The following is a 12,406-nucleotide window of genomic DNA, read 5'->3' on the forward strand; positions in this document are numbered from 1 at the left end:
AAATGTGGATCATTGTAAGTGGCAGTTAACATTTCCTGAGATTTAAAATTTTTATCTGTAAAGTTTAATACTCTCAGCCAGAATTGAATGTTTTCACATGTACAGGTTAGCTTTGACATTAGATGTTATTTCTCATACTTTTTATTTAAATTGTATCAGTCACCACTACACTGACATAGTTAGCAAAGTTTTCAATTTTTGAACTGTCTGCACATCCCTAATAATGCTGAAATCAAAGGTCATAGGAAATTACTGACATTTTTTAATTTGTGGCATTTTGTTACCGAACATCATGGTCATGTCGTTAGCACTCCTACTTCATATTCAAGATGTTCCAGGTTCAAATCTCAGCTTGGACATCACTTATACTGATTGAGGTTTTTTGTGGTTTTCCTCAGTCCCTCCAGGCAAATTCTGGTACAGTGCCTTTAATTAGGTCATGACCACTTCCTTCAATGCCCTTTCCAATTCATTATTCAGTATTTATTTAATGCTGTATAGTCTGAGATACTGAAAGTGTCATTAATAAATTAGAAGTAAATAAAGTAGACATGTAGACATTTTGTTTTAAAGTGTAGCTACAGGTACAGGATAGAAAATATGGAATCTTCTGCCCAGGTAGGCAGGTGTTATGAATAATTATCAGATTTTCAATTTATATAATTTATTATTTTAAATATTTCTAGGGATTTGGAAGAACATTATCGAATAGACTTTGAAAAACGTCTTGTTGAATATCGAGATCAGTTGGAGTCAGTCAAGCTGGAAATGGAAGTTAAGTACCAGAATGAGATGGAAGTGTTGAGGGAGGAGTATGAGTCAAAGGTAGAAGACCTAGTAAGGGATTTATCTAATACTCATAAAACAGAAATCCAGAATATAGAATTAAAACATGCAAAAGAGATCCAGAATCTGAAAGAAAAGTTACAGTTGGAGTCTGCCAAGGAGTTGAGTAATGTCCATCTAGAATGCACAAATGAAATACAAAAAGTTCAGAAAGAAATGGCAGATGAGCACAGAAAGGAACTGGGAAGAATGAAGGACATGTTTGAAAAAGAGTTAAAAAGGCAGATAGAAAGTCTCACATACAACATGAAACAAGAGGAAGAAGACCATGTTGCAGCCATGCAGTCTGAACTTTTGAATAAACATGTTAAACATATTCAGAAACTTGAGGATTCAATTGCTGATCATGTTGATAAAATCGGAAGAACAAATACTGATGTGATTCTTCAAAAGGTGAGGTTAAGTTATGATAACACACATGATTGTGCTCCTGTGGTTGTAGTTAATTTCGTTATAAAGCTTCAAAGTAGGATATTTGATGAACAAAAGAGAATACACGTAGCCACCAGCAGTGAGTTTACTATGATGTGTGTGTGTGTGTGTGCATGCGCATATGAAAGTATGAAATGCACTATTTTGCTGGCTGAGTTACCAAGATTGCACATTTACTTTTACTTATCAAAGGTCCTTATGTGATTCTTATAGTTCTGTGGTAATAAGAAATTAAATGAGGAATTACTACAGTAACATTTTTTAATTCCAAATTAAATTAACAGCATTTTATTTGTATTCAACTGATAACAAAAGTTTTGTCTATTGTTTTAAAAATTGCCCTTCATTAAAAGAATATGCAATAATAAAAATGTATAAATTGGGGATCTGTTGTCTGCCCTTTTCTTCTTCTTCTTCTTCTTATTTCTTTACTGTTTTGTGTGTTTTATTATTATGAGATTGTTGATGGCTTCTTATTTAGGTTAATGTGGTACAGAAAGTTCAAATGGATGTAAAACAACAATGTGAGGAAGAGTACAAGAATAAGTTAACTGAATTGAGAAGTCATATGCAAGAGAAGTATGCCAAAGAACTGGAGGCAACTATTGAAGCTGAAAGAAAATTAATGACAGAACAATTTGATGAACTTACAGCTATATTGAAGAAAAGTGCAGAAGAAGAACAGGTTTGTTTAACCTTCACTCCTGTGCAAAACAAAATTTTCCCATACATCAGATGTAAATTCTATATGATAGATGTTTTTTAATTTACTTCATTTCAGACTGGGTTGAAACTTTATAACAGAATGAACCCACTTTGTTGCAATAATTTATAGCATTCATACATTATAATTCCATTGGACTGTTCAAACCATAGAGAGGACTGTAGTGATTGTTTGAGAGATAGCTAAAAACTGTTGGAAAGTTTGAGAGAGTGTTTTAAACCTGGACACTGTCTGTTGTTCTGGTAAAAGGAAGAGATGCTTTCTCTGCGGGGCTCATTTGATAAACTGATAAAGCTAGTTCTTATCATAAGGCTCTGTAGCTTTATCCAGTGGAACTTTTCTTGGCTCTTATCTTTCTACCTGAAGTTTGAGAAAAACCCAGCCTTCAAAACATTATGTCTTTGTTATTTGGAGAGTTGAAAAGGTTAAAAGAAAATACAAACCTTTAGAACCATATAACCATGCAGTTGCTTCAGCATAATTAAATAACACACAAACCATTTATTTTTGATAGGACCGATACATGTTAATGAAAGAAATATTATAATTTTCAGGATAAATTTATGACAAATCAGAAGGAAATGATGTCAGATTTTGTAAGGCAACATCAACAGGATGTTCAAGCATTGAAAATACAACATGAAGCATCTATTCAAGCAGTTCAGGAAGAATGTCAAAGATTATGGGAAGTTCAAATTCAGCAGCTGAAAGATAAACATAAACAAGAGATTGGAGCTTTACAAGAGGAAATTGCAAGGTTCATACAAGAGAAGAATACATGTCGTGTTCAAGTGATGAATGTAGCAACATCAGCAGTGTCTGCAGATGAAACTTATGGCACTGCAGACTTAGACTCCGCAGCTGCCAGAGAAATGACAACACTGCACACTATTCAGCACTTACAATATAAAATCAAAGATAAGGTACAGCTTTTGAATCTTTATTAAAAATTGTTTGTTCTTCAAATCAGGTTTCTGTGGCCAGTGAAGATGATATAACTGAGGACAATCTGGAATGTGACGACAGGGTATTGAGTTTAGTTGTTGCTGTTGCTGTCATAAAGTAATATAAAAGAATTAGAATAAATATTAGATTATGTAATGTGAGCTTTTCTTTGTGCCAGAAAGATTTTTAGTTCCTACCCATTTTAAATTTGTAGAATGTGTAGTTACAAATGTTTTACAGAATGCTGGAAGATAAATAGCAATGTCAACCCAGTTGTTGCAAATAATTATTGAATTTTTAAATATATAAGATTAAGAACAGCATGGTTTCAAGTGCCACATTCAGACATTTTATGGAACATAATTTTGTCACATACATTTGTAGTGATTCTTATCAAGTGGTATTTAAAAAAGTGAACATCTTGCACTCTGTATACAACTCACGTAGTCCTCTGTCTTTCACTCATGCCTTTCATGTGTTGCCTGTGTATAACATTTTGTTCACTGTACCTAGTGTTTTGTGTTATAATGATTGCTAATTTGTTTATATATGTTCTTGATGAATAACTAATCTAATAACTTACTTTTAAATTACATGTTTTATAGCTAGTTGTGCTTAGAAATAGTGAATTGTGAATTAAAACGTTTCTGTTCAAATTTTAATTCATTATAAAATTGAGTTGAAAGCTACACAACCGGGATTGTTGATAATTTCTTGTGATATTACAGGGAGACAAAATTCTGAGTTAGTTAAATTGACAGAACGTGTATTGCTTTTGTGCTGGATTGCAGTAGCACGGTGGCATTTTGACTGTAGTTCATGTTTCAGTGCCTTCAATAATTTGATTATCCGTCAAGCATTCCTTCATGTGTTTTGTCATTTTTCACTAATTTGCTTATATTATGTTGATCATGTTACACAATTCTGTTTATAAAATAAGAGCTCCAGTTGCAATCATAAGTCATAGGTCATAGTCTTAAGCCCATACCTATATTGGTAATCACATACAAAGTGAAAGCCCAAGAAATTTTAATAGTCTGTGTGGTACTGCATAATATAAAAATCCTGTTTGCAAGTAAAATGTGTACATAATTAAACTAGGTAAATATTTGGTTTAAATTTTCATGTTTGAAATCGATGTAATTATTATTTGATATTCATTGAAATACTGAACAATCAGTTTATGTTTGTATGAATGAAGAGCCTTTGGACAGAACTGAAATTTGATAGGTATGCATGTGTGGTGGGACTTAGGTTGATGTGTTATGTGTGTCACTAGAGTGATTAACTGTTTGACCATATGTGTGCCACTGTAGGATGCTAAGTTTGCTAGCGCCATTGCAGAAATGAAGGAAATGCATGAAAGTGAATTGGACCAGGTGAGAGCCCTCTGTGAGAGACGACTGCATGATGAAGTTGAACAAGCAAAGCATGACATTTCTAGATCTCTGGAAGAGCAAATACAGGTACTTCCTGTTGTCTCTCTCTTTTGGTGTTGGTCATGGTGCAATTACATAGCTGATTTCAGGTGTGGACAGCTCTTAACCCTCCCAGTGCCAGCATTCTGAGACCCTACAGGCTAAAAAAATAATTATATGAATTTATTAAAATGCAAGTTTAAATGTAATATGCTTCCTTTGATTGCAGTGAAATATTCATATATTTATTTGTTTGCATACAAGTGACATAAGATGCAAATCTGATGAAAAGTTAGGATTATGCTTCTGCCTCTGATGGTTGAATGGACCTTTGTTATGCCACGTTTATATTGCATAACATCATTCAAATTTCTCCATGCAGGTGCACAATATTTGTGTTTATGTAAATAGAAATAAAGAGTGGAAATTATTATGTAACTTTTTCCTGTTATGTTTTCTTTAAAAGTTTTAATTTGTTCATATATTTATTTAAAAATACTCTCTTTCCTTGAAATACAGAGTATTAATTAAATAGTCCTGGTTTACCATGGCCCTAAATTTTATGGCAAATTTTCTTCTGACACCACAAGTTTGATAGTTACACTTCTTCTCACTACACATTTACATCTTTGTCTTTAACTTTATGAGTCTCATGACACATTGAAGTGAGTAATGGTATTGGAGATTATTTGTATCAACAACTGATAGCACCCCTTAGATAGTTTCAAGTGAACTTTGATCTGAAACACTTAGCATCAGCCCTGTGTTTCATTATGGTGTACATTATACCTTCAGTAAATGTATTCTTTTCTTTCATCTTTATAATTCAATATAGCACAAAAATACTTAGAGACTATTCATTTTATATAATTTGATATTTTGTGACTCACTTGTTTCAATAATTGCAGTTCTAACAGCTGAAGGGTCAGGAATCTGGGTGTTATTCCATCCATCAGTGAATTCTTCAGATTTACATATTATTGAAGTTTTAAGTATCTTTTTCATACTGTGTAATTTTTATTGGATAAGTGGAAAACATTGCATTTATCAACAACTGGACAAATTTTGCCAATTTTTTGCATGCATGTTCCTTGTCTCTTTGGATAATAATCCATAGTAGTCAGTACACTGCTACTGCTTTAACAGTTAAAATCAGATTTCAGTTAACATACTTTAGATACCAAGTAAATGATGAAAAATGTTTTTAATGTCTGTGCAGAATTAACATCTCTTGGATAATTTTGGTGTGTAATTACTTTAGAACTTGTTCTTCAATTTTTTCTCACATTGCTTTATTAGTATTCAACATTTATTGCAGAATTTTTTATTGTTTTTAATATTAAAACACTGATCATTGGAACTTTTGGTCAGTATTTTATGTAGCTTGGCAATTATATCCATAATGAGTTTGCTTTGGAAATTAATATCTTTGATTGTGTATTTACATCTGTGAAAATATAGAACAGTTTGAAGTAGCATGAAATTTCATCATTGATATAAGCAAACAATTAAGATATTCAGAGCAAAAGTAGCTGGTGCTTCTGAGCAATAAATCTCTTTTGTAGCGTGGAAAAGGTTAAAGTATGCTTTTAATGAACATGTTTTTGCTTGTCCTGTTGCTGTATTTGTGCTTGCTTGGTTTGATAATTTGCGCAACCAATAGCAGAAAGAAATTAAAATTGACATATTAATACTGTGTATCATGTTCCTATTTAGGCCCTTCTGTCAAATGACTGTAAGGATACTCCTCGCCCAAAAGAATTAATTGAGCTTGAGGAGAAATTTGCAATTCATTATAAACAAGAGATTGTTATCCTGAAAGAACAGCATGCTAAAGAAGTGGCACAATTAAAGGCTGATTATGAAACAGAGTTGCAGTCTCTGACAAAGAAGTTCAGTGAGGACATTGCAGTGCTGGAGGGACAGATGGCTGCTGAAACAACAAAGCATGAGGTACAGGTGAGATACCATTGTTTGCAGCATGTTGTTATACTTACATGTGGCAGAGCTTGTACTGAATTATTGTGTTCCAGAATTCTTACTGTGGTGCATTTATCTCTTAAAAACTTGTTCACACTGACCTTTCCATACATTTTTTCATAAAGATTGTTTCATTGTTTGCACATGTACTTATTTACTGCTTGTATTTTTTTTACATATATTTTTATATTTTTTGACAATATAAAGCTGTGGTGAAGATGCTACATCTATCACAATTATAGCAATTTTTTCATTGTATTCGTATATGTACTTTTCTTTAACCTGTTAATGAAATGTAAACTTATTTTTAAAAACGGTCTTACATGCAATTGTGCATCCACTGTTATTTTAGCTTGGTGCACTATAACTGTTATGTAACATGAATTTTTAAAACAGGAGATGGCACTACTAACACAGAAGGTTGAATTCGACTTTACTAACAAAACCACTTTCATAGACAGTATGGTACAGGAATTGCAGTCGTTGAAGTTTCAGATCATTCAGGTGTGTTTTCTGATAATTTTGTCTGTGATTCTCCTGTATTACTTCCATTGAATCAACTCTTTCTTGTACTTTGTGTTGACTTTTAGCTTGTGACATAGCTCTAGCAGTAAAGTGAATGGCTGCAGACTGAACAGCCAGGGTTTGATTCCTGACAGGGCAGGCACTCTCTCTTTGCCATCATGTTCTGATTGGTTCTTATTGGCTGTGTTGCCTTCTTAGCCTCATATTAAATTTGTCCCCCATACTTTACACACAGAGCTAAAGTAACTGGAATGTGAGGCTGACTTCTTACCTCTATCTCTTCAGAAGTTTAGAATGCATGGAGATTCCCCCCCCCCCTCTTTGGTCCTTCATCTTTATTGAGTGCTGCTTGTATAAATAAACAGTTTTTACTTAGTATTTAACATAATACTGAACTACTTTATGTAAGATTTGAAGCTGTTATGGCGACAGTGTAATGAAGCTGTCTTGGGTGATCAGTCATGTGAAGGTGGCGTTGTAATCGGACATTTCAGGGACTGTCTCTACCACCATAATCAGAGTTTATGTGGTGAGTGGTATGACTGCATGTGTATTTATACCTACAGCTGGCTATCAGAGCTCTGTCTCCTCGTTTGTAAATGGGTCAGTGTCAGAGTCAGGCAGTCAGTCATCCCTGCCCTAACCAAGTTCATGTACAGTTGGTCATCCCATTACTCCATTCTCACATGGCTGATTGTCCAAGAAGAATCCATTGTTATATTACCTGAATTACATTTTATTAACTTTTCACTGCTGTGTAGGACAGCAGTTTTCTACCGAGAACTTACAAGTTCTCTTATGTGAACAATGCCACTGCAGAAGGATCCCTCCAGACCTTTTCCTGGTATGATTGAATCCTGTTGACATATTCCACTTCTTATTTCCTTGTGATCCATTTTAATGTTATTTTCCCTTCTATGTCTTGTTTCCCAACTAGAGATTTAAATATTAAGGTGAATACCATTAATAAATTAGAGACTATACATTTCTAAATTTATCTTTTAATCATGTGTTATATTTCAGTTGGAGAAGTGTAAGATTGCAATGCAAATTAAGCTGGAAGGTAGCTCAGATCAGGGAACTGAGAATGTTATCTCGATCCTCCATGCAGATCTGGAGCAGTTGATCAAGGAAAGGTATGTTTGGTCGAAGTTATTTGTTGTCATATCTTCATAAGATAGTGTTTATTGCTGATAATGTGGTATTACTGATTTATTTACAAACATATTTGTATAATATGAAGGAAAACATATTGGGTTAAATTAACAGTTAGATGCATGTAGCTTGTATTGCTAAATTAAGTTAGGAAGATAGGTTAGTCTATTTTGAGGTAGTTTAGTTTATGTAATGCTTTTTATTAGTCTTATTATGCATTGAGCTGAGAATTGTCACAATTGTGTGGTATGGTGCGTTGTAATCCATACTTTTCTTAACATTTTAAGGTTACTTAATATTTTCTTTCCTAAAATGTTAGTAGCTTGTGGGACATGTATTCCCAGTAATAAACAATTTTTCTTTAATTGTCTAGCATGGTAAGATTTTTTTGAATTTAACGGTTCTGAACCCAGAAGATGGAAGGGTCCAAGAAAATTAATATTTGTACTTATGACTACATACCATTGTTAGAAATATTAAGTTAATGTGAAATTTGCTGCATAAATTTAAAAGTACAATGTATGTACTGGCACATATAAACTTCAACACATTTTTTCAAACCTGTATTATTGTACTTGATTGTAAAAATGTGTCATAGTATTTCATATGCTTCTCACCAGTTTACAGGTTGCTACTATCATTATTTTTTTTAATTATAAACTAAATTTGTACTTTGTTGATAATTCATACTGCAATGTATAATTTATTCACAGAGATAATCTAAAGAAAATGACTGTCACTTTGAGGTGCTTGTTGGGGGAACTGGTTGCATATTTTACTGTTTGTGAAGATGAGCTGAATAGTACTCTTATTGGAGAATTGCTGAGGGTTGAGCCAGAAGAATTTAAAAATAGCATGGAATTGAGAAAGAACATATCTGAAGTGAATGGTCATGCATTTTCATCTGTTACTGAAAGTATGTACAATGAATGTGGTAATAACACAGAAGCAAAACGTAGCAGTAATAGCGTTAAGAATTTAGAGACCTTCTCATTAGAATCCACTGTAACAAGCCCACAAGAGAATGACATATCAGTGGTACAAGATCAAGTCACTTGTGATGAGGTCTCAATAGCATCACACCATCTTGATCAGTCTCTTGTACCTATCAGACAAAGTAGCAGTTCAGCCCATGTAACTCATAGGGTTCATTTTGCTCCTGATGCTTCAAGTATCAACAGCCTTATTGATGAAGACAACTTGTTAGATTGCATAGAGGGAAACAAAGATCTGTCCATGAATTTCCGATCAGAACTTGACAGCTGCTTGAAAAGATTGAAAGCTGAAGCAATTGCTGTCCTTGGGCTCTCAGGCACTTTGCCTAAAACTGTTCAAATTACACGAGATGCAGTAATGTTGTTGGAGGAGAAGGTGAACATTCTGACCAACCAACTGGCTATGGAGGTAAAAGAAAAGGATGAGCTTATGATGCAGCTGGAAAATTCTCAGAGAAAGGAAAGAGAGCGTGCTGTCCTACAGGATCATCTAAAAAGCCTGGAAACTATGCAGGAAGTCCTGGAGTCAGATTTGAAAGCAGCAAGGACGCGGGTCACAGAATTGGAATCTGAACTTGGAAAGATGGAGGATGTTACAGAAGGATTTGGTGAAAGCATTCAACCTAGTCTTACACGAAGGCTTCACAACATGGCTGAGTTGCAAGATAAAGGTGGGTGACATCTTGCTTTTATCTTTAGCTACAATACCCGAGAGGATCAATTTAGCACAAAAAGCATTCACGTTAATTCAGAGTTGTGAATAGAAGCATTGCTTCCAATTAATTATTCATTACCTGTCCTGTCATTCAGTGCTATGTTGTCTGAGCTACTAAATGTATCATGAAATAAACTGCAAAAGAAGACAGGCATTCTTTCAAGTTTAAAAGTTTAAAATATTTTTCTTTGAATTAAATTACTATTTTTTGATTTTCTCTTATGTGTGATGTTATTTATAACTTAAGTGAATCTGTAAGTGAATGTACTCAAGCATTGTAATTAAAAACCATATCATAATTAGTTAAACATGTATATCAGCACAAGAAGGATATTATCATATTTCTTCAATTTTAAGATGCCATTGATTGTAAGATTTAGTAATTGGTTCCTTAGACACTGTCAAATGCAAGACGTGTTCTGATTTCGTATATTTTAAAATTGTGAATTGGCTTTTGAAATGCTGTATGTCAGTCCAGACAGTGGACAGCAATCCAAAAAAAATTCTCCAATTACTATACTGTGTTGTGTATCAACAAGTTGTTACAAAACTTTATAGAATGAAAAAAAATTATGTTTGTAGCTCGATCTGTCCTAAGTAAGAGGACAGCTGGTGATCACAAGTCCCCACATCTCCAGCTGATCGAAGAATTGTGCCAGGAAGGTGACCGTCTGTCAGAAGAAGCTCGTAAGAAACATGATGATTTAAAGCAACAGGCAAGTACTTTTTTAACTTTTCCAATAAGAACTGTTGCTGTGAATAATGTTAGTTAGTAGATGTGGTCTGTCTAATGACAGAAGCATTTTTTGTGAATATATGTGAAATGCCATTGTGGTTTATCTTTTAAGAGATTATACCTTCCTACCAACCCCAGATTTTATTTTAGTCAGCACAATTTGACAAATTGTTTAGAGAAAGGATAACAGAATATTGGGAAGTATCATTAGTAATTTGAGTACATTTTGGTATCTTTGTTTCTCTGCCAGGTCTCATTAGACACTCCTCCCTAGATTCACAAGGTTTTCTGTCAAGAGGTAAATAATTTTGGAGATAATATTGACACATCTTCACTTTGTGAGGTGGCATGTTGTGTTTTGCTGTTTGGATTTACAGCTGTTGTGTGTGGCTGCTTAGCTGAGAATATGTCGGTGTTGGTCTGGCATGAAAGAAATAATCTTTTGTCAGACATATCACTGAATATTAATAACATGAGGTTCTGAAGGGAGGCAAAAGTAAAATGCATATATGTTTCTTTTAGCTTTGATATTATGTAGCACTACCCGCATCATCAAGGGTTACAACACTGGCTCACATGCTAGTTATGGGCCTCTGATATTAAAGGCAGTTTTTTCCTCTGAAATGTTGGCATGTTCATACAAGTCCACATGGCATTACAACCCAGAAGACTGCCATCAGTATATTCACTATGCTGTCTTACATGCTGTTATTTTAGTTGACATTGGGAGGGATTGTCAACATTTTGCCCACATCTGCCACAAATCTGTCCAACATTTCTGTACGTGTTGTGTTTTGTGCAGGTTGAGGCTGCAGATAAGCAGCTGCGAGCCACACGCCTCTTCCTGGAGGAGCAGGCAGCTGAACGAGAACAGGAGAGAGATGACTTCTTGCGGGAAATTGCCAAGCTGCAGGAGCAGATTCATGAACGAGATCATGACCATAATGAACGTGAGCGCCTGACTAAAGAGGTTGGTTTTTTATTTTTTAGTTTGCTTTGAGTGGTTATGACTAGGATTAAAAGGAATACAGCCTGAAAAATTAACTAGTTAAAGACTCTAATACGGAATTACATGTAATAATTTGTTGGCAAATGAACAAAAATAGCAGAACAACCGTTATAGAAGTTGTCTTATCTTTTAAGTACACCAGAAATGCATCTAAAAAGTGTAACAAATGTAGAGCTGTTTGCACAATATTGCTGTTTAGATTGCAAATTTAGTGTTAGAAATATCTCCAGTACATTGCTGGTTTGATATTTTTGTGTATGCACAGAGTAATCCTGTAATTTGATTAAGAATAAATTATAGGTATCATAACTTAATTTACTTGAAAGAAACTGCTTATTAGAGTCACCATACCTGTTTGTCCTGCATTCTATAGATATCAGAGATATTTTTTACATGTAGGACCAGCATAAATATGTTTATTGCGTGTTGACCTATGTGAAATGGAAATTATGCTAGAAGTAATGCCTTTTAAAGTGAACTCTTTGGTCAGTTGCAGAATAATTCGTCTTAATTGTGGGACTTGGAACTACATAGGCAAATTGTATAAGATGTTAAATGTCTTGCTGCAAGTGTTTGTCTTTCAATTGTAAGTGCCTTGGGGACTTCAGAGAAAGAACTTGAATATTTATGTCCACTTTAGCATGAAGACTTATTTGCCCCTTTATTTCATTACTGTCCTTTTCCTAACTCTGCATTTTATCAGCATACCATATATTTCTTTCTGTTTTGGTTGAATGTTCAATTAATATGTACAGTACTGATATATTTCCTTGTCTATGAAGATAGTTTGATTTAACATTAATATGGGAACAGTGCCCTATTTATATTGAAATGATTGCTTGCTGGGTGGTTATGCTTTGTAGTTTGAATACATTTAAAATAAGAAGCCTTTGCACTCTGCTGTATTTGCTCATGTAATGAGCATA

General features: G+C 34.1%; 1 protein-coding gene across 17 annotated transcripts in view; it reads left to right on the forward strand.

Annotated features, from left to right (window-relative positions):
- The window catches only part of LOC147871602 (uncharacterized), a 49,708-nt gene that overhangs the window by 17,785 nt on the left and 19,517 nt on the right, over positions 1-12,406 (forward strand). For 13 of the 17 annotated variants that reach the window (XM_087360673.1, XM_087360672.1, XM_087360662.1 and 10 more), the window contains 10 exons: positions 687-1,239; positions 1,760-1,963; positions 2,557-2,925; positions 4,264-4,413; positions 6,082-6,324; positions 6,742-6,849; positions 7,894-8,006; positions 8,739-9,691; positions 10,318-10,451; positions 11,274-11,441. In XM_087360673.1, coding sequence (XP_087216799.1) covers positions 687-1,239; positions 1,760-1,963; positions 2,557-2,925; positions 4,264-4,413; positions 6,082-6,324; positions 6,742-6,849; positions 7,894-8,006; positions 8,739-9,691; positions 10,318-10,451; positions 11,274-11,441 — 2,995 coding nt within the window. The remainder of the gene's footprint in view (positions 1-686; positions 1,240-1,759; positions 1,964-2,556; positions 2,926-4,263; positions 4,414-6,081; positions 6,325-6,741; positions 6,850-7,893; positions 8,007-8,738; positions 9,692-10,317; positions 10,452-11,273; positions 11,442-12,406) is intronic. The other 4 variants (XM_087360663.1, XM_087360666.1, XM_087360669.1 and 1 more) reach the window with 4 other exon arrangements.

The sequence above is a fragment of the Zootermopsis nevadensis genome, unplaced genomic scaffold (genome assembly GCF_977971745.1).
Source record: "Zootermopsis nevadensis isolate Lab colony 2312 unplaced genomic scaffold, Znev_1.0 Znev_ptg000045l, whole genome shotgun sequence".
NCBI lineage: Eukaryota > Metazoa > Arthropoda > Insecta > Blattodea > Termopsidae > Zootermopsis > Zootermopsis nevadensis.